General features: G+C 38.1%; 2 protein-coding genes across 7 annotated transcripts in view; one reads left to right on the top strand and one right to left on the bottom strand.

Annotated features, from left to right (window-relative positions):
* The window catches only part of LOC103821325 (serine/arginine-rich splicing factor 7), a 1055603-nt gene that overhangs the window by 417042 nt on the left and 612181 nt on the right, over positions 1-26380 (top strand). The gene's annotated exons all lie outside the window — the stretch shown is intronic.
* LCLAT1 (lysocardiolipin acyltransferase 1) overlaps positions 1-26380 on the bottom strand; it is a 112045-nt gene that overhangs the window by 32200 nt on the left and 53465 nt on the right. For all 5 annotated transcript variants that reach the window (XM_030236137.2, XM_018921031.3, XM_030236138.2 and 2 more), the window contains one exon: positions 18482-18598. In XM_030236137.2, coding sequence (XP_030091997.1) covers positions 18482-18598 — 117 coding nt within the window. The remainder of the gene's footprint in view (positions 1-18481; positions 18599-26380) is intronic.

Genomic DNA, 26380 nt, shown 5'->3' with positions numbered 1-26380 from the left:
CACATTACAATTTCCCAACTCTTTCATTACAAGAACCTACTGTAATTGCTATGGGCAACAACAAGTTTAAACCTCTCGGACTGAAGTGGTTTAAATTTCCAGGCTCTTTCAGATTCCTTCTTTTATTTTTTTTGAAGGGAAGAAGGAGCACAACAATCTCAGTTAAAGCAATTCAACTATATCAAAGACTGAGGCTATGGAAAAAATGTTTTTGTTACTTAAAAAGTCACAAAGAATTTCAGATGGTTTGTTCTTTGGAAGGGAATAACATCCCCAAGCCTTGGAGCCGGGACTTGAAGTTTGGCAGGAGATGGTATTTGTGTCAGTAATGTGCCTTTTGCCAACTTTCAAGAAAACATCCCAAATTTGGCCAACAACTACGAGCCTTTGAAGAATCTTAATTTTGCACATGCTCAGCAAACATTTTGTAGAGTTTACAGCTGAAATTTAAAAAGAATCTGTCCATACTGAGTATTCTCAACTTCTGGTCCTTAATTCATGCACCATTCCCTCTGAGTAAAGGACCACGCTATATCTCCATCCCCTTGTGGCTCCTGCATGTGACCACCCATGCAGCACGGGGAAGGAAGCCATCTGATCCAAATACAAAGGGGACAACTATTTACCAAGTCTTGAAGGGAATTTGGCAGCCAAAGCAGAGACCCAGCCTGTGGAGGGATGGTGGCAGTATCTGTTGTGTGATCGGCAGCTGATTTAGTGTTTGAAAACATCAGTAGTGAAGAACATTAGGTTGTAAAGTTCATTTCTCAGATCTAGGGAAATGCCAGATCTAAGGTTGCCTCTGCCTATATAATGGATATTATCTTTAGTTCTGTGATGATATACTACTTTGCCCCAGGACCTGAACCTCCAGTGAATCAGGGCTGTCTAACAGCTGAATGTAGGACCTTTGTTTCATCTGCTGCATAAAGGTCTGCAACAAACAAAACAGAGGGATGGGGGAGCAAACAGGACAAGTTCAACTTTAGGCAGCTGAGTCTCAAACCACTATTCATGCTAAATAAAACCCAAGAGAACTGCATGCTATTTCTGCCTTTTTTTATAAACAGACTTGAATTTCTCATCTTCTGGCTGGGCTGAGTGGATGTTTCTGGGGTCAGTTTTGCAGTGCTGCTGAGCAGGCTGAGCTGCACGAGACATGGAAAGCACCTTGGCTGGAAAGCAAACCCACAGGTGGCTGAAACCACGCAGCAGACCTGACCTTAGTCTTGCTGCACATGTCCATTTCCCACACACATGAGAAATACAGGCATTGAGAAATTAAATTCTTTCAAAATCAGGAAGCACTCTAGCTCTAGAGCAGCAAGCAGCAGTGATGCTCACAAAGAAAATCTGTTTTCAGAGAAGAGTTTGAATAATGCAGCACATAACATAAGCCCCAGGGCCACACACTGAAGAGGAGAGGAAAACAAAATATTTAAAAGTTGCTCCTTCAGTGAGTGCTCAATGAGGCAGAGGATGTGTATGTGGAGAGAATGGCATGCAATCATTTAGCTAAAGACCAAATCATCTCATATATACATGTAAGAAAGCTCAATTAAGATTCCACAAATCGCTTTATGATGTTTGTCAACTTCTGAGTGTCAAATTTTCCAAATGCTGTACTTTTTTTTCTCTTTCTCTCTCTTTTTAATTTTGCTTTCATTGTTGGTTTCATCCAATTAAAATTACCAGTTCTGCAACTAATGAAATAAAATAATCTTGTAAGACTTACTGATACTGGATACAGGAACACGTTAAAGAAATTTGGCCTCAGTCCTAAAGAATACGTTAGACCTTCAAATATTCAGTTTTGCACCAGCTTTTAAATTCAAAGCCCAAACCTATCTGTGCAGGAAGACTCAAATTTTATAACATCAATGATCAATTCTTAGCACTTTTCATGCAGAAAACCAGTGCTCACTAGCACCTATAAAGCTAATTCACTATGATTTTTCTGATTCTGTTTCTCAGACATATATAAATAAAATTATTCATTTATTTTAGACTTCAAATCCACATGAAAGCTGTAGATTTGGGAACAAGCTAAGGAAAAAAATTAGAATTTTGTCATTTTGATTTTCAGCTCAGTTAATAAAGCCTAACCCTTACACTTTGCACATGTAAGCTGTTTGCATTGAGAGCCTATTTTTATTTTGGCCATTATAATATGAACTCAGATGATGCTTTTAATTTTTGTTAATTATCCCTAATACAAACACTTTTCCTCAGCCCTTCCAAAGTTACTCAAACCTTTGTAATACACAGCACTGTATAACACAGAGGTAAAACACTGTGCCCTGCATGCCACTGGCAGTTTATTTGCTGATGAAGGACTCCTGTCTTACAGGAAGCTGAGTGGTGGCTCAACTAATCAAATTCTACAGTAGATTAGAAAGAAGGAATAGCACCAAATTTGCAGCTTCAAGCTGAACTCTCTGTCATGACAAACTATTTGACAGTCACTGATCTAAATGCCTTGGGATTTGTGCTGCAAACTTGAATAGCCATATGCTTACCACTGAAACATGCCAAAGGCAGCTGTTCTTTCACAGGGCTTGAAGTTTGTGTACCAGTACACATTAATAAAAATACATTTAATAATGGCTTTAACCTTCCTCCCTGACTCTCAAAGACTAACAGCTCCAAGAGAATTTTAGAAGGTATATACATCTGAACTTTTTGTGTATCCGTGGACAACTCTGAACTGAAGTAATATGAGTACCATAAATAAACCATGAATAAAGTCATTAAAAACACTGCCATCTAGCAAGAAACCTGCAGTAAAAGACTGAAGACAAATGCACTCTTTTTTTGAACTTTTTCCTCCTCCTCAATGCTCCTCAGTTTTTATTCTACACTCGGTCACCACAGGTGAGTTTTCTTTCTTTCAGGTAACAGGCTTGAGCTGAATTTGTGCTGGAGCTGTTCCCCAAGGAAGCAGAGTGGTGCACCTGAGCCCACCCTCAGAGCATCTCCACCTCTGCCAGACCAGTCTCACAAGACACTTCCTTGGAGGGAGCACCCCTTTTCATGACTCCCACTAAGTTTGGAAATAAGCTAATCCTTACAGAATCTTGGCATTAACTATGCTTTCTTATCACACTGATTCAACACAAACCCCTCCCATCATTACAAGAGAGAACACAGACATGAAGCCCACCAAAGAATTAAATTAGCTTTTAAAAGTCTAAATTGTCTGATTGTTTCTGGACATGATTTTACCTATGAGGACCACAGGGTTTTTTACTGTGGATAAAGCAGACATTAAGATATCTACCCAGGAAAAGACAGTTAAAGAAGAAAGGCTCTATTTCAAGTGTGAATTTGCTGCTTTGTTGTATTCAAATGCAAAACAGTGTTGCTTATTATATTGCCACTTTCAAAGTTGCTTAATTTACATAAAAATTAACTAGACTCTTCTTTTGCATGCATCAAGTATTCATGGTTAGCTATCTATGTATATTTAATATATTTCCATGTCATCATCCACTGCTAGGTAATTAGTTCCTGGAACTCTTACTGTGTTTCAAACGGTGAAACATAAGAAGATCTTATTTAACATCAAGTTTCCATTCAATAGATGAGCAGCAATTTCCCCTCATCTTCACCTCTTCTGTGTTTTGATTCTTTTTTTTCTGATCTTTTACATTTAAAGGAGATGAGCATTTCAGTTCCACTCAACTGAGTTCAAACACACATCTAAAGCTCTCCCCTCCTTTGTACTGCCCCTTCTCAAAGTCATTCTACCTATCCCAACATACTGACATACAAGATATGCAGAGAAAGCCTCACTGAAATTTAGAATAAATACATCAATACCTGTTTGACACACTGGGATTTTAAAAATTGCTGTATATAGACATTATACATCATTTCTTGACACATGCAAGAACACATGCAACCGCCTTTCTAGTACAGTCAATGTGAAATTTTCTACCAGCTTCACCAAGGGAGTAATTCTGCAAAGATCTGGTGGCCAAAACAGACACCTAAAATTATCTTGATGCAATCATGTGCTAAAAGCCACCGAAATTTCTGGAAAGGAATTTCTAGATAATGACAAGACATAACTGCTATATGTAAAAAAAAAAAAAAAAAAAAAAAACCAAAACAACAAAACCTTAAAAATGCTTGTTTTTTGACAGTGCACTAAGACTGGGCAATACCAAGGTATTGGAATAGCTGGGGCACAGGTTTGACAAAAACAACTTTGCCATTTCCTTTCCTCCTAAAATACCTAAAACAGTTTTCAGTTCTGGGATTAGGTTCCACTCACATCTGCTTTTCCTGGGCTAGACACTTTGCACCAAATTTCACCTACGCTTACCAAGGTGACAACATGCTGTTTGTTTACTAGCAGAGGCTTAATCTCTTTTCCTTTCCAGATGTGGTGTTCCAGGCGTTTATTTTTAAGGCCAGTCAAAAATTTATGGCAAAGCTACAGCTGGACACCTCCCCCCTCCAAGTCTCTGCCTCCTGCCCAGAGCATCACTGAAGTTCTGGTACAGATGTTCCTGTCCCTCACTGAGCTTTACTCACTCATCCTCTGGGAGTTTTTCTCAACATGGATCTGCCTTCCAATCTGATAGATAGGATCACTCAAGCACATCACCCCCTGGAAGCAAATTCCTTTGAGACTGACCAGCTGGCTGGCTGTCATCTAAAACACAGGTTTGGGGGACTCTACTGATCATGACTGTTCATAAAGACAGATCATTGAATTTCACTCAGAATGTCATCTATGGGGTGCATTATTTTCACTGAACAAAAAAAAAGAAACCAACTACATCTCAGCAGTGTTGAGTTGGAAAGTTTACTACCACAAGTGTCTGTTGTGTGGCAAGAAATTCTATCCATTGTATGCTGGATTAAAACATTTTTGTACTGGGCAACTTCAAGGCACCAGCACAAGCAGGGCTGCCTTGGATGGAGGCATGCAGAGCAGAAGTCTCAGAGAGGCTACAGAAGGGTCCTTCTGACAAATGCCTGATCTGGAGTGACTTTCTTGAAGAAAATTAGCAAAGCATCATGTTTTTCATGTTTGAGAGAGAGGCCTATCTAAATTATAGCTTCTTTCAAGACAACAAACTGAGCATAATACACAACAATTACCAGCAATTAATTGCACTGTAGTCAGTTCCAGAGCAAGAATATGGTGGTGGGTGCACAGAGCAGAAAGAAGAAATGTCCAATAACCAAAATCAGGAATGCTTCAGATTTCTTAATTCTCTTGAACTTGAGAGTTTCCTCCCTTTGCTCTCAGATGAAGATAAAAAAACCCAGGTGGTGTAAGAGAGAAGGAACACTGAAGAATGAATGGTCTTGTGCACTGAAGAATGAATGGTCTGTGATGCCACTTGGGATACTCTTGCAGGCCTGTCTGAGGGAGGGGCGTCAGGACATGCAGAGGACAGACCCATAATGACTTAAAAGCATTACATGGAAGTGTATTTGGAGTGTTTATAGCAGGGCAGTGTAGGAAGAGAGCCTTCCTAAAAACCCTGCTAGTGTTCTAACCAAGTATGTGGAAAAGATTAAGAATTTGGATGACCCTGAGCTATTGTGTAATAGCACACATTGTAATTCACCTAAAAGATCTTACTAGCTGATAAAGAGGTAGCTGGCCATCAGGCTAAAATCTAAGCATGCTGCCGTTCAGGATGGGGTACACTGGCAAAGGCACCTCATTCCAAAGCTGATGTAGGCTGCTAGAAGGGCAGCTCCATTTTAGAAGAATTGCACACTATGGTATTAAGGCTAGACTAATTGGACCATTGTGACAAACACAAGTGGCCTGTGGTGACATCAGTTACATAAAGGCACTCTGCTTCCTCTTCTACCCGTTCCTTGTCAGCAACTTGCATCAGATGGCTTCCAGTTAATCTATTTCAGTGCCAAGGTTGTGCTGATAAGAATCTGTTCTCTGGACTGGATTGCTTCAATCTCATTTTACCTTGGTTGATAAATCAGAATGCTTGAGATCTTCATGTATGTTTGAACCACAAATATGCAAATATATTAGTTACTGCTCTTTGGTTTTGACCAAAGTAGAGTATTATGGAAAAACAACAGAAAGAATAATTTATCTCATCTATGTCAGCATTTTGTTTCTCTTGTAACTTTAAGTAACTCCTTTGGTTTATTCCTATTTAACCAGGCTCCCTAGTGTATTTATCTGGTTCTGAACATTCTTTTGTATAATAAACACTGCCGAAAATAATATCTTATGAATTACAATAACAGCCTGAGAAAGGCACTTTATCCTTAAACTATTCTAAAATCATTTTTTGATAATAGTCACATTTAGATATGCTTCAAAATTCACCCAACATTTTCAAACACAAAATTTGTTTCCCCAAACCTTATTTCCCATGAGTAAGAATACCTGGTTCTCAGAGTTCATTGTAATGCTAATGAAAACCTTTTTTCATACTGACTTAGTTGAAGGATATCCTGTCCTTCTGCTGCATTATTAATACTGCCAAACCACTGTAAAACTAATTGCAAATGCCAATTCACTTAGTGCTATCATTCAGCTCTACAGAATTTTCCATTTTAGCTACAGTGTGTGCAAAGTAGCAGACAAAATATATTTTACATGCAGGTCTCAACAGTCTTTGTTTATTTTGTGACAAAAGCCTGACCAGCATACTGTTCATGTTCCTATTTGTTTATAATTGGTTTCTTAGTGTGTTTAGTATTATTCAGAGAATGGTTATTGTGAAGTGTCATACTTCTGGGATTAAAACTATGCTGGTGCTCCTTTTCAAGACAGCTCTTGAATTTTTTTCCACATCAGGTATGCATAGCAAATTCCAGGGAAGAAAAAGCAACGTGACATTTCTGCTCCATAAAGCAGAAGTAAAATTTTGTAATGAAAGTTAACAAAGAAATATATCACTTGAAAATTAGAAAAGCTTTTGTGTGATCTTTTATTTCTTTGTTTTGGGGGGTTTTGTCCTTTTTTTTTTTTTTTAAAGAACAAAATCTGAGAGCTAGATGCCTATTATGTAACCATGTGCAAGTATCTCTTTGACAGACCCCTGTTTCCCAAAGTGTAGTCTGGATTACTCATGGACATAAACCCCATTTTTGTATTTACAAGATGTGGATGCATGTAGTGCTGTGAAAGCATGAATCTTCAAGCCTCTCATTTCTTTCATCTATCTCTACTACTTCCATCCTTTTCTATTTGCCACAGCTCTTCTACTAAAATAATGAAAATATCTTAGGAATGTGTTTCTGGATAGCAAAATATTTTGAGAAAACAATGCTGAAATAACAGCTGTAAAAGAGTTACTATAGAATATTTGAAAATGAAGGCAACATTTCAGGAGTTATGACCAGATACTCCTAAATTCCATCTCTCTCCTAGGTAGAAACTGCATTTCCTCAGGTTCACAGCTCTTGGGCTCTTCCAGAGAATGTTGCAGATTATGGAATTTTCTATATCCTTTCATAGCTTCTCAGACAGCATATCAGCTTCAAAGTCCTGCCAGCAAAAGCTCTCCATTCTGACTTTTTTTACTATAGCTTGAAATGAAAAATCATGAAATACATTATTAGAAGCTTGTCATTCTAAGCAAAGAAAATACCAAAATGGCAAAATACATTTGTTCTCTTGTTCCAAAGTGAACACCACAAGAGGGCTGCATTCAATCTCCCTTCCTGAAATTCCCATTTCTCAGTATTTAGTTACACAATCTGAATGCTTGACACTTTCCTCCAGTGTTACTTTGAAAAGAAGCAGCTCCCTGTGAAGCTGTAGATCAGGACAAGGCATCCTGGACAGCAGATGCTTGAACAGTTTCCAAGCAATGTGTACCTACTTAATCGATTGAGTTCCTCCCCTCACCCAGCTCAGAGGCAGCGATGGGCCTTCAGCAAGAGGCCAGTGAAACTCATTCTGAACAACAATCTCTTTTCTTTGAGTGTAAAGCAGCCCTGGTCTGCCCACAGTGCTTTCAGTCAGCTGAGAGGGAGGGGCAAAGTAAAACCATTTTGCTTGTAAAAAATCATGGGGCATACCTCTTTATGCATAAATTCACAAAGGCTAAGAAAGATTTGTTTTCTGTAATGTGTTAATGGGGTTTTTACCCCAATATGATCCTTGTCCTAGACAGTTTTCCAAGAAAGATGGAAATTTGCCACCAAAACTCCTCTATATACATACACACAGTTCTCTATGCACACAGTGTACCACATCTTACAAGAAGAAGCCCCACCATTTAAGTCACAGGCACATTACGTTCTATCAGCATTTTGGCTGTTCAGTTTTAATGAATTCTGTGCTGTCTACTACTGGTCAAACAGAAAGACATGAAAAAGAATATGCTGCTGGTTGATTGCCTGTGCCAGAAAACAGAAAGGCACAAGACTGAAAGTCAAGAGAATTTCTCCCTTCAAGGAGGAGAATAATCCTTTGAAAATGTTCTATCCAAATGTACAACACTGCTATTATAAATCAGAAATTATGTATATATTTGAACATTGAGTGCATGCTTACATGTGTGTCTCAGTGTGTAATGTCAACTGAATTTGTCAGCACAGGTAGCAGAAATCCTGATGAATCTCCACAGCCTCTATGGTTTGGAATGTATTATTAATAGGTTTATTAAATATTTGCAATGCTGTGAGCATGCAGAGTGCACTGTCTGAGACAGCTGTGGCTTAACTGCTACCTGTCCCAACAAAGCTTCTACACCAGTGAGATGGGTGTTTCAGACACACCAAAACAAAATCCCTGCCTCAAAAAGGCACAGGTCTCACAGATGGGGTGTGAGCAATGGGGAGGAAAGAAGGAGCCACAGAGCTGCTGAGCATATGTTTCATTTAATTCTCTGATACAAAAGCTACAAAAGCAGGCAAGCAAAGGGCTGATAAAGGATGGCAGGGAGCTTTCAGGTCCATTTGAAGGAATGCTTTTTGGATAAGTGAAGGCAGAAGTCAACTGGTTGAATCACAATGGTGCTGCTGACAGGATGAACCTGCAGAGCACTTAGACAAAGAATGCTTTTGAGGGATGACTTTTCAAAAGCATCCAAGCAAATTTAAAAGAACACTCATTCGTATAGGATCTTAAATGGGACTTATGTCCCTAAGGCCTGCCCTCTGTTTGGCTTTTAAACGCCAGTACCCATAGCAACTTCAAGGCAACACAAACAAGCCATTGCTCAAAAATTCCAAAGTCTCTGAAGCATTTTGAAAATGCATCTCTTCTTTTTACTTATTGTGCATGCTCTTCTTCTCTCCTAATAGATGTCCTTACTGTCTGCCATGCCAGAATCCATCAGGTCAGGCTGGCTCCTTTCAAAGCAGAGCAGTGAAGGACCCGTGATCAGGAGAAGCCCTGCTCAAGTCCCTGCTTCTGGAATTATTTAATAATCATCAAGAGCATTTACTTTTATTGCTGGACTGCAAGGGCAACAATGACTATCTATGCAAACAAAATGACAGTTTTGCAGAAGTCTAAATATAGATTCCAGGCATTTCAGAGATGCTTATTTTAAGATATTATTTGTTTTTAATGGTATGAAATAGAATTAGGGAGAGACACTACTGACTCAAATGCGTATTAAAACAGTTCTCTAATTCTTAATTGGCAATCATTCTACAAATAAATGAATTTATGGGAAAATATATTCAAACCCTATAGCTGTAATATACTTCATTACAACACTTACTGCATGTTGCACTTCAAATTACTAGCATGGCACACAAGCAGTAAAGGGAAATCCTTCCTATATCCCACCAACATTTAGTGAGAACACAGAGAGCCAAGACCTTACTTCCTGTCCTCCAAAATCCTGCAGTTCAGAAAAAGGTTGACAAAATAAGTCCCATAGACAAGAATATTTCAGATTACATATAAAGTGATGAATGAGGTGTAGAGTTGAATTTATGCTTAAGTTTATGTTTTGATAAAAATCTATTTTAAAAAGCATTTTTGCTTTACTACAATTTTTCCCAAGCTCCTCTGCCCCCTGATGTTTTTCGTTTTTTAGTATCAGTCCCATAGCAACATCCAGGATTCATGGCTGTGGCACTACTCAAACATCTCTGGAGCAGAGCCTTTGCAAACGATTGCTAAACTCAGGGATCTGAGTCAGCTCGGAAAAGTCTGATGCTGGGCTCATTTTTTATATCCTGAAAATAGTGGCAGGGGACTGGGAGGAGGGCAAAGGGAAAGAGAGCTGAAGCTGCAACACCAGAAAGGAATGAAAGAAACAAACTACTTAAGGTTTAATGATACATAAGCAGCATATTTTGCAAGTAGATGAGATTGAGAGCTTTATTACTATCTTACAGATTTGGAGGCTATATCTGAACAGTTTGAGGATTCCAACATTTCCAGTAACTGAAAGCATACTCCATGGACCTTCTCCCCTGCCAGTAATTACTCATACAGAAAAGTAGTTATCAAGAATACACAAAACACATTTGCAGCAACCTTAATGCAGCTGGAAATAAAAACAGCTAGCATCTGCAAAAAGTGGAAGACTGGAGAATCCAAAAAAATGACTGAGAATCTCCTGTACAATAGGACTCTTGATTTGGGATTAGTCTATTCAGCCTGTAGATGCTGCTATTTTTCTAATAAGACACATCAGGAAACATCATCTCCTAACGGAAACTAAAGCAATTAAAAAACAAAAAAGAAAAAGAAACTATGGAAAAAGTATGTTTAGGTTCCTCTCTACTCAAGGCTGCTTGAAGCAATTATCTGCCTTACTAATAAACCGAGCTGAGAAATGGGTAAGCTGTGTCAAGCATGTGGTAATAGCATGTGAAACAAATAGATGCCAATACTATTCCTCTGCTTATAGGAACTAATTTCAACTTCAGCAATAATTAAATATGCTACCAATCCAACCAACATCACCTGAAAATTCTTGGATCATTGGCTGACAAGAATGAGCAGTAACTAATGAACTTGTACTTTACCTCAGGCACACCTATTGTCTGTCCTAAGTCTTTAAAAACCACCATAAAGCTCAGTTCTCAAAACACTCAAATCGATGAATAACCTTTCAAAACACACACCCAGAGAGATGATGCTGACCCAGTCTAGACCAGTAGATACACCTTGTTACTTATGCTCCTGGTCCACCACCTAGTCAAAGCACATTAACTATTAGAAAAACCTTTTTTTAAAATATCTTCAAGAGGAAATAAACATTAAATCAAAATCAAAGAGCAGGAACATTTTCCTCATTCTGAAGAAAATAATTCTAGTTTTTCCTGAAAAATCATTTTTCCTGAACTCATTGGTGGCCAAGCTTAAGTTTTTACATATGCAATCTGATGAGCTAGCATCGTTCCAGGCCTCCAGTTGAAGCAATTAAAAAAGTCCACACTCGCCAAACATTACCACATCGTTACCACAGATACTGTGTATTCTGAGTCAAGGGAAAACAGTGGAAACCTCTAATACCACTGTGGGGTAACTGCTGGCAAATTTTAAGTTTTTAGTATGGTTACCACTGCAACTATTAATAACCTGTGAGGAGGTAAATGGAAAATGATCCACTGCATGGTATATCTGCCTGTCACAAGCCATGACTCACACGTGAGAGACTGAAAGGGAATTACTGCAGTAGGTGGACGTTGAGAGGCTCCAGAACGTAAAACCTGAAATATTTCCGATGAATACCACAGATGTGTGGTGACTCAAACATGTCACCCTGCAAACACTAAAGGGGCAGCGATTCTTACACCATAAACCCTCCAGTGAAAGGCTCTGCTCCCTTCTCAATAGCAGGGGGGGATGGAAAGAGGAAAGGATGGGGGCTGACAGAAAAGAGTGGTTCGGAAAAAGCAAATCCTTCCCAGGAGGAATGAAACAATGGACTGTTTTCCACAGAGGTGGGGAGAGCAGTGTAGAATGTTGCTCCAGTAAGACATGAAAGAAGAGAAACAGAAACTTCAACATGTACCAAAGGCCAGAAAATATCTAACAGAAAGCTGGTGCTCATTCTGTGAAGTACATCACAGCCAACACACGCAGATGTTTGCAAGACATGGTAATCATCAGCGGTTAACATGATTCTGGAAAAAGTCGAGCTGCCCTTTCCCATGTTCCAGAGTACAGAGACAACTGTCAGCATTTGCAATAAAGCACAACAGCCTGCATCCGATTTTCTGCTTTGCTGAATTTCACAGACAAGCCCAGTGATAAAAGCGTGCTTTTGAACCAGGTCCCTGAATTTTTTTAATATATAACTAATGTTATGAATTTTTTACTGACACACAAAAGGCATAAAAAGTAAGCAAGCTGCAATTTTAATACTGATATTTCTGTATCAAAGGCTACGCTATTTAATGCACAGGATCCAATTCTCACAAATGCAGAAGATCAATTACAGCAGTCAGTGAAGCTCTAATACTGCATTTTCAGCTAAAAACTTGCTCAAAGCTCTTTCACAATACCTCAGTAATTTCAGAGTATCAGTCTACTTAGTAACATGACTCTGGGAGGAACACATGCACAGAGGAAAAAGAAATTGTGAAGAAAGAATTTCCTTGCATTAAGGAATGATGGTTTGGAGCTGCTGTTTAATCTCTGCAAATTTGATGGACATAAGGGTGAAATTAGTTGACTGAGGACCCAAAGCTAAGGCTGATGTGGACACTTATATTTGCCTATTTCAAAACCAGACTGGTTTTAGCTTACCCAATGGAGCAACCAGCACAAACAGGCAAGAGCTGCTCTGAGAGATGGTAGTGCTGGTCAGTGTGCAAGCTCTGGCCTTGCCAAAACCCACAGAAATTTTGGCAGTGGTCCAATGTATAATTCTAGGAGTCAGAAAAAAAGGGAGGCTAAATTTTGTTGAAACAACAAAATCTAACCTTTTCTGTCATTTGATGTGGGGCCTTTCTATGTCCTATACTTTCATTACATACAAGACAAATTATGCACAAACCTGGAAACTGCTGCAGTCCTGCTACGTACCTCTGTTTGAGCACATAAAACCTCTGCAGGTAATTCAGCAGACACTTCTGTGATTGAGACACACCCAATATATATGTGCCTCACCCAATATATATGTGAAGAGGAAAGAAACTATGCAATCAAAATAAAAAGCAGTTCATTTAATTACATTTACTCATTCATACACCCCTCTTACCACAGCCTGAACATTTCAGTCAATGAGTAGACCTGACTTTCACACTCACATCAATTTTCTCTTTAAAAAACCCAACACACTTAGAAACTAGCATTACTTTGATTTATGTTTGAAAGAATGAATAGCACCTGTCTTGTAAGCTGTAAGTGCTTTGGACATAAGTGTCATCAACACCAGAAGGCAAGCCCTTGGCAGTCTCCTGGTAGCATTTTTCACTGAATTTTCATCAACTCATACAAGCAACCTCCTACCTCTCTTTCAAAGTTGGAGTAAGAAAAAAGCACTGAGAGTTCATAAACTCTGGCTACTTCAAGCTGAAGGGTTTCATTGGTTAATATTCTTGGTGCACAGCAAGGATGTCCAGACACTGCTCACAAAGATCTGCTGCCTAACCCTGGCTACCTCACACCTCAGCAAAAGGGAGCCAAACCATGTGTCAGCTTTCAGGAACTGTTAATCATCATCTCCTATTGACTGCCTTCTACTTTGATTTGCAAATCACAAACTGTCTCCCTGCATTATTAGCTCAAAAGTGCCATTGCACCAGCAAATTGCACCAGAACGCAAGTGAATGCCATGAAGAGTTCAGTATATAAATATGCATATCTGGATACTCTAACTCCCAGAAAATCTGAATCTACACTACTACTGAATCTAAATAATAGTCACTAAGCATCCCAGGATTAAAGCATTTACAGTTTTTATATAGAGATAACCTAGACTGAACAAAGAAAACTTTCCTGCCCTAGCAATGAATCAGGTTGAATACCTGCATGAAATTACTGAAGCAACTGTAAAACCCAGGTATGAACATTAGAAGATACAGATTAGCTTCAATTGTGGGTATATAAACATTAATTTTAGGTCAAAACTATCAATTCTGAAATCATGGAAAAAGGATGAGAATCAGAGTTTCTTTCCATCAATAAGAATGTGCAGTGAAGGCAAGCATGTTAAATTTGTATCTTTGTTTATTTTGGGATCCCACAGTTGGCAGATGTTATCTGCAATATTTTTTTCAGTTGGCTAATTATGAACCAGAAATAAATTCAAAGCTGAAATACTATAATAAGACAACTAATTCTGACTAGTCATTATACTGTACAACCAGTAAAATATAAACCCCACAATGGGAACATCCAGTCCAGTGTATCCAGCTATTAAAGACTGTTGATGGCTGTAGAGGAAGTGTCAAAAAGAGGTCAGTTTAAATTTAATGTTGGCAGAAATGATTGTCTACAAAAGCATGAATAATCTTCTAATGTTGCTTTAAAGCGTTAGCTCTGTCTTAACACTTACTGTTTATTTAGTCCTGAGAAAATGCTTAAAAGCCATGAAGCAATTTTAAGAAAACATTTGTAAACAGCTATTTTCTCTTGACAGACTATTTGGCTACAATTACAGATATTATGCCAAGATAATATATGTAATTCAATGAATCCAGACAATATTGAATCAAATCAAACCAATATTATTTTCCATCTCTTTGAAACTGAGCATTCAAGTCAGATGAACTTTCAATGTCATTTGGCACAGAAAAAACTTTACAAAATACAAACAGATCTGAAAACCTATACATCATTTCTGAGTAACCTCCTGACCTCTTATAGGTCCACAAAGTGGATCTTCAAAAACATTATACAAACCACAAATGTTTTCAATTAACATTGTTAATGGCATGATTTTATAAAAATCTTATTTAAATTCCTTCACATTTCAGCCCTTTTCAAAGTCCCACATTTTGTAAAAGGAGATGAGTTACCTTAACCCAAGTTCTACCAAAAATTACTCCACACATAACATCTACTCAAAATTTCAGGCTTAAAAAAAAAGGATTAAATATGATTTTAGGAGATGGCAAAAGAGAGGGATTAACTAAAAAAGTAATGATCAATCCTCATTTTGGAGCCTGGAGTTCACTTTCTGTGCTCATTCACATCTTCTTCTGTCTTTCAAAAAATGCTCATCTTTGTTCCCCAAAGAAATACAGCAAAAATCTCTGGTAGTTTTTTACCAGGTGCTGATTGAAATCTGGATTCCTTACAGCTCAGACAAGACAAATGATTCACTTGATCAAGTGAACAGAATTAGAAAGAAGCAAATCACCTATTTTATTTCTCTTACCTTTCCATCAATTGACTACCAACCAGGTATCTCTTGCTTGGAAATAGCAACAGCTGAAGTCCTTATTCACTTGAGTATATATATATATATATATATATATATATATATATATATATATAAAATTAATTACACATCTAAAGCATGTTCATAGTCTGTGTTTACTCATGGGTGATTCTATCATTTCTATGAATAAGAAGAGAACAATGTGATAATTTAAAAATAAAACAATATTTTCACTGTTCTGGCACTTGAGCATAATGAAAAGAAAAACCAGTCAGCTTCTATGTGGGTTTCTGTTTAGAAGAGACAGCTTAGGGGGGAAGAGCTACCACTTAGATGAAACAGAATGGGGAAAGAAAAGGTATGACTCAAAAGCCAAGGAGATGTACTACCTAAACAACATCTATTGTTTTTTGGTGGACATCATATAGATATTTTTTTCTTAGTTCCCATAATCTCAGCAGTGACTTAAAAACCATCGCCAAAACATCTATGGGCCAAAGAAACCAAATAGTTGAAACAATGACCCTGTAAGAAAGAGAAGCCAGCCAGAGGAGTTTGAGTGCTTTTTGCCACGTATGGAAAGCAAAGAACAGGTAAGAGCTTGGTTTATGCTGGCAGGGTGCAGACAGTGCTTCCTCCAGGAACAAACTCCTTTGCACAGATACAGGCAAAATTTTATTGAAGGTTATTTTCCCCCCTGATTCTTCATTTCCTATTCAGAAGGGTCACTAATAATCATTTTTATATAATAACAGGTAATTCTTTCATGCTAGAGCTTGTGATACATATTAATCAGGCTTCTTGTCAAATTAAATTAGTTTCCTCAACATTTGAAAAGCAGTTAAAATTCTAATTACATTTTTCCCCTCTTTTCATCAACCTATTTTTGGAGCAAAATAATGTACTCAGGCTTGAAGAAAAGACACTTGAGCCTCAGGAATGGAAAACAGCCATGAGCCAAAATGTATTCACAGGAGAGCTATAGGGCAGTAAGGTTGTCATCTATGCACAAAAATACTTTCAAAGACGTAAACATGATATTAAAATCTCCACCACTCCCTCCTGCATGTTGAAGTCACACTCACTGCTTTGTCCCTGCAGGTTAGAGGAGTAGAAAAAGAAAATAAATCTGCTTTTATGATTATTACTATGATTGTAGCATTAAGACAATTCAGAAATGGAGACTCAGGTTAACACTATATCCCTTGACAGTCCTGGTTTTAAACTGCTAGTATCAGAAATTAGGATTGCAAGAAAGCATTCTATCAGTTTAAGTTATAACTCAAACCAGAGCTGCACAATAACACCAAGAAGCAACTGGGCCATCTGCATCTGAATATCAACCTTGATATCTATATTGTACAGATGAAAAGAGAGAGATAGATATAGACTTGCACATCTATATAATATAATGCAGTATTTTAAAATGCAGCAACTACAGATGGGTTGTGTATATATATGTGTGTATATATATATATATATATATATATATATGTACACACATATATAAAAAACCCCAAAACTTTTCAACACAAATGGTTCCCATTTCGCACACTTGGAAGCAGTTGAAAACCAATTCTTAAATTAACAAGTAATAACAAACTACTTAAAAATGATACTTGAACTACCTTCTCACACACAATTTACTACATAATAGCATACAGTTATAATATACATAGCTTAAGATGCCTATCAAAGTATCCAACATCTAGTAAATTCAACACAAAAGGGACATTAATATTTCACACAATATTTGCCTGCCTTAAATAAAAGGGAGACATAAAACCACTTCAAAGGCTGGACCGTTATTGTTTTTTCCCCAGCTTTCTACTGCATAAAATCAGTTAATCAGCTTCAAATATTTTCCTTTTTATAACCCAATCGCCTAATTTGCAAACATCGCTTATAGAGTAATGGAAGAAAAAAACATTTTTATAAAATTAGAAAATTACTGTATACCACAAAGCTTGCTCCTGCAGTAAATACTGATTTTTTTAAGTTTTTAATATTTCAAGTGGAAAACATTTCTTTAACTGAAAATTTATTCCAGGTTTGAAATACTGTTATGACTAGGTTAACTTAATGCTGTGAAGTTCTAAGTAAAGCAAGCTTTCGAAATTGTGTATGTGGTAAATTTTTTTACTACAGCAAATTGAGTAATAAACATTCAAGAGAGATGAAAATCTAAGGTGTCAAGCTCTGAACGTGCAATACTAATAGGGTCAAATAGATAAATGGGATTGTCCAGCTGGACAAATTTCCAAAGTGCTTGCAGTGATTTTAGGATATCTGCTTAGGAGGAAGCAGGTAAAATGCAAGCCAGGTCTGCTTCGAAAATCCGAGCAAAGATTCCAGCTAGTAAAAAAACCTACCAGAAGGCCCCTATTCTTTTTAATAATCTCAAACTTCTTCTTTTGCCAGTCAAAATAACCAGCATGCGTTAAAGATCTACAATTGCTTTTCCCTGAAGAACCAGCCTATAAAAAAGTCACTTCATATCTACTGTACGTGTTTATTTTCTTCAAACATATATCCTGCAAATATTTACTCATCTCTACCTGAATCCCTGCCACATCTGTACCATTTAAAGGTTACATCCTGATGGCCTCAAACCCTCTCAAAGTGCCCATTCTCAAAACAACTCCCAGTGTAACAATCACATCTTCATACTCTGTTCTCTAGATAAAAGGGACTCAACCCTAACCCCTTGATTAATATTGGGATGGAAAACCACTTCTGGGTAAAAAGGAAGTATCACACATTCCCTTGCCCACCACCCTGCCAAGCAGCACAACTTGTATTTCACACAGCTTCTCTGAGTCACCATCATCCAAAACATCTGGCAGCACTGGGCAGCTGACTTGCTGCATTTCCATGCTGCTGTGCATTCCCCTTGTCCATTTAACACAACAATTAATTTACTCAGCTCTCGGAATTAAACCCAGAAGCCTCTTCAGAGAGGGCAGTGACAAACGTGCCTGTGTGGTCAGTGTCCATCACCCACTTGGGGTTGAGGACGGTACAGGCTGAACTTCCTTGAGATTTTTTCCACTGGTTTTCTGATGTAAGACTGCTAAACAAGCTAAAATATTTAAAACTAAACAACACAAAAGTTGTTTTCATTCCCTGCATACCTCCTGATGATATCAGTTTCCGTTATCAAGTCTCCAATCTCTCCACGTTACAATCACTTTAAAGGAAAAACAAGGACAGGGCAAGATTACCTTTCCTTAGACGCTCAACCACAAAGGTGAATCCGGTCGTTCGCGGGTGTAAGACGTACTTGTATTTTTTCAGTCCGTTCTTCTCAGCAAATTCATTACTGCGGGCTTTGGTATTGTCTGAGGAGAGAAGGAGAAGCAGCACTTTGTGTTACTGGGCAAGCAGACCATGGACTAAATGGAATGATTACACGACAGGAACGGTACAACAGCAGCTCACACAGTACGGATGTGGAGGCAGACACAAGTGTGCTTTCAGTTGGCCATACCATGGTATGAGGAAGAGCCATGTGGATTGCAAGAAAAGCCTTTTTACCCTCTCATTTCATTTTAGCAAATCATCAGCAAATCTTTCATACTTTATCAAATGCAATCTGAAATTTATAAATTGGTAGCCTGTTAATAGTTCTCTGTACACTTCAATACCCATTCTACAGTAAAATGTATTAATTTGCTCAGTTGTGTTTTGGGGTTTTTTTCAAAAGGCACAACATAAAGTAATGTAGGTTTGATATTATGAACAGAAATACCCTGAAGTCAGTGTTTAACCACATTACACTTATTTCAGAAAAAAAATATTCAAAAGAGGAAAGCAGTTAATCTAATAGCTTAAAATGGTATTTTACATCTTCATTCTGAACTCGCCACATTTTATTCATCAACCTGCACTGCACATAGTTCCCCATTTTAACTTTTTGACCAAGCACCTCAGTGCCACAACACATGCCTGACACTGTACAGAGAGTACATGCATGGCAGCTGGAAAGTACCATGGCTAAACCCCATGACAAACATGTTTCAAACCTCTGCTAATCAAAAACCTCTCATGAGAAACCAAAGGCCTTCCAGAGCTGATTGCTAAGAGAGCCCACTAAGCAAGGAAGACAAAGACACCAAAGCAAAAACTTCTGGAGACAGGTGGAGAGAAGGCAATTTGTTCTCCTGTGATGTGCAGGAGGCCCTTCCAAGCAGCCTCAGTCAACAGCCAAATGGACTTTGCTGACTACATTGAGTTCTTTACTGTGGGTCCTGCTGTGCCTCCCCTGGGGCCAAAAGGCAATGGACATATGCAGTGTTCCCTTGGCAACATAGCAAAAATCAATCTGAGCAAATAACTTATTAAATAACTCATATTTATGAGGTTTTACAGGTGCTTAAAAGACAAAATCCCAGCAACAGATGTATAGAACAAAACCACTGCTTAAGCAATCTATTTTCTTTTTAAAGCAAAAAAAAATATTTTTAAAAGGTCCACAATTAAGCTTAACAGAGATGGGAGATTAAGAAATGGAAGACATATCACTGTTTAATCATTTAACAGAAGTGATACTTAGAGATAAATCCTTCCTTTTACACTCCTCCTAATTTTTCCTGTAAAAGTACAATGGCACAAGGAACAAATCAAGAGCAGTGAGAGATTTCCTTTTTGCTGTAATGCAACACTCCCCCATCTTTCTTTTGTCCCTAAATTATATGATCTCTTTATTCTCAGAAATGCTGGTGCCCCTCCTGAAGGTTTGTCAACCAATTAAAAAATGCTATAACATATCATCATACTAAATATCTTTTCCCTGTGACCAACTGTTTCCATGCCTGAGAGTGCTGCTTTTCATATGTGCGAGCCTTAAGATTCACTGCACAGATCTCCTGACCATGTGATTTTGTGGAAAGGAAAGCTGTTGCACAGTAGCCAAGTAAGTGATTCAGCAAAGAGGATCCAAAGATTTAATTCTTGCCAAATTGCCAAAACATACAAATACTTGAAAAATATTGCAACTTCAAAAAGCATTGCTAAAATTATGGAATGTGTGAAATACTAAAATTACACTTGGCTAGGTAACTTTAATTTATCTTCCCTTGGACATATACATTATGTCTTTAACCACATGCTCAGAATATCTATTTTTGCCTGCTCAACCACTACTCCATTCAATACTGCAAATGACTATTCTGAATCAGCAAAGGGGACTTGCCTTGCAGACTCCCACTGCAATGGCAAAACTTGCAAAGGGAGCCATGAGCCAGACTTGGAATGGCTGAAGAGGCAACAGTAATCTGGTAATTTTTAAATGCTCCTCCAAAAAAACCAGGTTCTACCTCTTAGGTGCAAGAATAAAACTATTTTCTAAGAAACTACACTGATGACCAAGTGGGTTCCTATAAAAAATACCAAAATCAAGAGTTCCTTTCCAGATTCTGGAATGGTTCAAGTAAAATGTTTTAAATTTATTTATCACAAAAGTTCTTAAGGTAATGTACTGTTGTTTCCAAAGGACAGAAGTATCATATTCTTCATTTTCAGCATATCCAAGTTTGGGTTTCACTTCAGAAAATTTGCAATCTGCAAATCAAGTCAATCAGAGCTTTGAGACACAAATGTTATATACATCTACATCCAATTAAGCAGTCTAAAAAAAAAAATCTAAGTTTTAAGCACCTCAAAGTGCACACAGTTAATGAACACTCAGAATTATCTTGGTGTATCTGCTCACTAGCACTCTGCTTCAGAGGGAGCATGAAAATGCTCCTTGAGGTTTGCAAAACACTCCTACTTGCACCAAAGATAAGCAAGGAGTGAAAGAGCACTTATGTTCTTTGAGTAAAACCTAATTGATGCTGCAAGAAAAATCTGGGACCTCCAGTGCCCATCACCTTGAAGTAATTATCTTCAAACTTCTTCTAAGTGCACCTCCCTGTACTTGGAAAGAACTCACTGTAAACATCTGCAAAACATCTTCCAAATTTCCCTTTACTACACTGCCTTTATGAAACGTGTGAACAGCTGGACATCAGCACACTGGCCAACACTATTCAGCTATTTCCTGACATTTGTATGCCTGTCTTGCCTCTGGACTGTAAGTTTTATATAACAGAGACTGCTCCCCTCCCCTTTTGCATGACCCTAGTGTAATAGGATTTTACAACTAGAATAATGCTCCCAGCTAATACAACGATCATTGTCATCTGGAAAAACCATCTCCCTCTCCCCTTCCTAACAACTATAATGCCACAGGTCTTTGTGCATTTAACATTATTTATTACAGCAAGTCAGCAAAGTCAATGCGCTTTGATGATAAACTGAAAGCAAGGATAGCATAAGCCTCCACACTACAAAAAAGTAAGAATTATGCCCTTCCTTCTCCTTCTGTAATCTTGGCATTGGAAAAAACCCCAGTTTCTTCCTCTTTTATTACTCATGACTGCCATCTCATCCAATGGAAGGACCGTGGTGCCCACTGCTGTTTGGGATTCTTGTGCCAGACACCAGTGCCCAAACTTTTGAGGGGAGATTCAGAGCAAATTCTGCTGCTCAGAACCAGAGCCAACAAAAGGCAGAACATTCAATGCTCCCCGTTCTATGAAATCTAGAGCTTAGGAAACCCATCCAGGAAATTAGAAACCCATTTTTATATCCTAAGCAGCTTGAGGGAATTCACACAACCAATGCCTCTTTAAAATCCCATAATCAACAGACCAGGCTACACTCTCAGTGCAGCAAAACTTATGCAGATGTCTTATTGATCCATAGGCAAGTTTATAACAGTCTTAGGTGGAATAATTAAAACAAAGTGAAAGATGCCTAAAAACTTCCTCAAAAAGAGGAAACATATGTTCTTTTCTTCCAAATTACCAACACAAATAGCATCAAGCAGCTCTTGAAACAGGGCCTAGAAATGCACTCAGTTTACCTCAGTCTCAAAAGGCCACTCACATAATTTGGTTGGCTAAAGGTAATGTCCCCTATCACCAAACCTTCTGAAGAGTTGAGCAAGTGTTGCTTTCTAGGAACAAATATTTTCTTTCTTACACTGTACTTAAGTCAAAGCAAATTTAGTCCCCAAGTTTTTGATTATCATTCCTATTAGGAGAATTAACCCATTGGTTCAATTTGCTATTAAAAAGGAATAAGGAGAATAACTTATTTTTATGGAAAGCACCAGTTTATCAATTGAAGGTGGTGTGGGACATTTCCAGGGCTGCTTCATGCCCTGTCTCCTCAGGTCTCACACCAACTTGCCTCTCCTCCCCCGTTTCCTTCAGCATGCAGGCTCTCAGAGCATGTTCTTTGGGGTGGTGACAGGTGCAACCATCCAGTTTATTTGAGTATTTAGACTCTACTGCAGAGCAACTATCAAACTACACAAAAATACAAGAATTTAAGGGTCCTTGAGAAAACTTCTTAGATTTTTTTGTGCTCCCATGCCATCTTCAGTAAATAATTTGATTATATTTTTTTCCCATTTTTCTCCAAATCCATTTGCCACGCTCTAAAATTACTGGAAAAGCTCAAAGTCAGCATTTTCTAGAAGCACCACACTTCAAAATTTCATTTAAAGTAACTGAAGGAAGAAATAGTGCTAACACATTTTCTTGATATATGAGTTACAGATTTTAAAGAAGTTAAATTGCTTTTGCCCCTGAAAAGCTGTGCATAAAATGAACAAATTATTTTTTTTTTTTTTAAGTAAAATGGTATTTTTAGTTTGTGAGCTGAAATTTGATATTAAGTACTACCTTCTCCTTTAATTTCACTTGTGATAAAAATGCACTGATAAAAACATGCATGTTCTTCTATGGCTTCAAGTACTCTCAAATTATATTAGTGCCAGACAGTGAAAGAGTAAATGAGTACTCCAAAAGTCTCTCAAATTGGATAAAAAAATAAAATTCTCATTTGCCTAGTAGAGGTTTGCATAGAAATGATAAAGCTTTACTGGCTCACAGTTAACACTTTGAGAAAAATTGAGAAAAAATGAAACAAGTAAGAACTTGTGCTACTTTCAACCTATTCCACATCGAGTAACCCCTTTCAGTGCTTCTGATCAATATTTTCTTTGTACTACCAAAGCACATCACATTTGCTAGCAAAGTTAAAAATCCAACTGCAGTTCATTGTTACCTTCTGTCATCCACATCACATCACATCACTCCTGCCAAAATCTGAACTTCAGCAAGCTTTCCTACTTGATTTTCAGTTGTTCCTCAAGGAAAAAAGCTCTGTGCAATCACACTGTGTCCACCTGTTTGTTCCCCTTAACTTTTGAAGCTATTGCCCCCTACAAACACAGTTTATCAGGGACAAGAGATTCAAAGATAATCCAGCCCAGCAGAAGCTTTAGAAAAACCTGGGTAAAGGCAAGCTTCTGAGAGTAGAGATGTGAGTCAGGGAGAATGCAGGGCAGGCTGGATGGCTGTTGGTGTGCCAGGGCTCTCAGCACGGCATGCGGAGTCCCTCGGGCCAGGGGCTGGCTGGGCAGGCACAGCCCAGGCAGCGGCGGGAGCTTTGGGGAGGAAAGGTCACACGGAAGGGAACACACGGGAAAAGGAGCACTGGCGTGAGGAAAGGACCACGTACAGGGATGCACACACACATCCAGAGGAAATGAGGCTGCACCAGGCACAGAGCAACACAGCAACTTTTTTTTTTTTCTGTTATTGCTTTCTGAAGAATTACTACAAACAATCTTGTAAGGAACACCAGGAAAAACAAAAGAACAGGCAATATGGTGGGTTGTATTCCAGCTTTCTGGAAGCATGAGACTCATGGTTGCTTTGTTTTCTTCAGGGCTTCAGAAAGTCTGGCTACATGTTTACCTGCTGAGGGCTTCTTTTTAAGCAATTACAATAAAATACCTTTGAGCTTTAACCTTCAAGTACTCCAGAGTGAAAAGATGGCCAACCTATCAGAAATAAGTATACAGTTATGTAATTATTACCTCAGCCCCTATACAATCCAGTCTGCAAATACTATGTTCAGGGTTCATGACATTACTATTTCTAAAATTTATTTCTGTAGCATCTTCCACAGCAAAGTACTTCACCACCTTAAGTCAGGCAAAATATAAATACAGTCTTATTTTACATTTCTTGGAAATCTCATTCTCGAATACCTGAAAATATTACAAAGAGGAGTAAATCTATCATTGTCACATGGCCATTGAGAGGATAAAGAAATGACAGCAGCACAGAGCTGCTCAGCAATTCTGCTATTCAGTGCTGTAGAATGTTACGCTTCATTTTAAGCACCAGAGGAATTTCGTTTTCAGAAGTAATTAGCAGTTTTGCCATTTGGCCAGAAAACAAGTGTCACTGCCTCTATTTTTGCAAAATGTTCCCTACAATTCTGAGCAACTGTTCAGAAAAAATACAGTTTATTTCTTACTCTAAAGGATGGAACATGAGGTTGCAACAGAACCTAATATGTGAATAATGCAACAGTTTTCTGAAAATAATGTAAATTTCTGAAAAAAATTCTTCAAAATAGTACATCTATTATGTTCTAACATTCTCATATGGCATACATTTACTGCTTGGTCAGAATTAGCTTGTCAAGAGATTTTTTCCTGTTTCCCAATATTTTAAAATGTATATTAAGCAATATTTCCTGTGAAGACAATTAGAGAGGAAGAGCTATTTACTTCCAGTGGGAAAACCCCAGGGTTTTGTCCATCTCTATTCATCAATGTAGTATCCAAGTGGCATTCAATACATGATGGCAATTTAAGAGTGGTAAACACAGGACAGTTTAATATGTCAGGAGCCAGCACAGCACTGCCCTATTGTTTTCCCTACCCATCACTCCATCCTTCCCATCATTCTGCTTCCTCCTGGGCTGCTCACACCCACCTGCAGTGGCCTCAGCAGAACAACACAGTAACTGCAGCTCCATTGGGCTTTGTGAAGTTAAAGAGAACATGTTACACAGGTATAAAGAAGGGAAATCACAACAACAGAATTATCTTACCAAAGGAAAAAAAATTCTGTCACCAACCTGTGTTCAGAAATTCAATTAGCTTTTTTTTTTAATTAATTAAAGAAAGAAACTTGTTCCCATGAGTTTCTCAGTGGAGGGTATCAACAGCTTATACCCAAGTTTAGCCTAAGTAATTTGTATCAGTAACTACAGCACAGAGAAAACCCCGTGTTTTTTTAAGCAGCTTTACATTCAGGTGGGAGCATCCTCACCAGTGTCTTTTGGACTCTGCAGCACAAATGTTAACACACTGTGGCTGTCTCAGTGCTCAGCCAAATCTTTTTTAAAGCTGCAGTACAAAGCTTCCTCAATTCTTTAAAAATCTGTTGTCTCTCAGGAATATTAGACTCCTCTAGAAATTAGAAGACATACAAAATTTATGGATAAATTCTAAACAATCCAATTCTTTCAGACATCTTGAGATGGAAACACCTGTTAGAGAGTGTGAGTGCTCCAAGGAGGTGCCTCCTGACTCCATGAGTAAGATACAGATTGTACCTCATAATTTAGAGCTAGGAGGAAACAGTTCCTCATGAATTCAAAGAAAAAAAGTTGAAGTGAGATAATTTCATAGAATCTTGAAATGGTTTGGATTGGAAGGGACCTTAAAGATCATCTCATTCCAACCCCTGGTCATGGGCAGAGTGGGACACCTCCCACGAGACCAGGTTGCTCAGAGCCCCAGCCAGCCTGGCCTTGAACACTTCCAGGGATGGGACATCCACAGCTTCACTGGACACCCCATCCAAGTGCCTCACAATTCTTTTAGTGAAGAAAATTCCATCCTTCTTCCTAACTTTAGGTACAAGATAACCAATTCAACAAGAGATGTCATGTGAAGAAGTCCAAGGATGTTCAATGAATTTATCCTCTTTAAGGAGGGCTGATCAAGTGATGATAATTCCCTACAGTGGGATAGCATCTGAATATTACACACATACCTATTTTAAGGATATTTGGAATATAGAAGGAAAAATAGCACCATATGCTAGTTATTTTTATACCATGTGTACTAATTACTGACATGGCTTTGCAATAAAATATGATTTGAGAATATCTGCAATGAAAAGTATAGCAAAAATCTTTAAAATAAGCTAAAAGTTAGAAGCTTAATTGCAATTCATTTACTATTTAAAGACAGTGCTTTT

The sequence above is a fragment of the Serinus canaria genome, chromosome 3 (genome assembly GCF_022539315.1).
Source record: "Serinus canaria isolate serCan28SL12 chromosome 3, serCan2020, whole genome shotgun sequence".
In the NCBI taxonomy this organism is placed as follows: Eukaryota; Metazoa; Chordata; class Aves; order Passeriformes; family Fringillidae; genus Serinus; species Serinus canaria.
The sequence above is the reverse complement of the archived record's forward strand: the minus strand, read 5'-3'. Positions and strand labels throughout refer to the sequence as shown.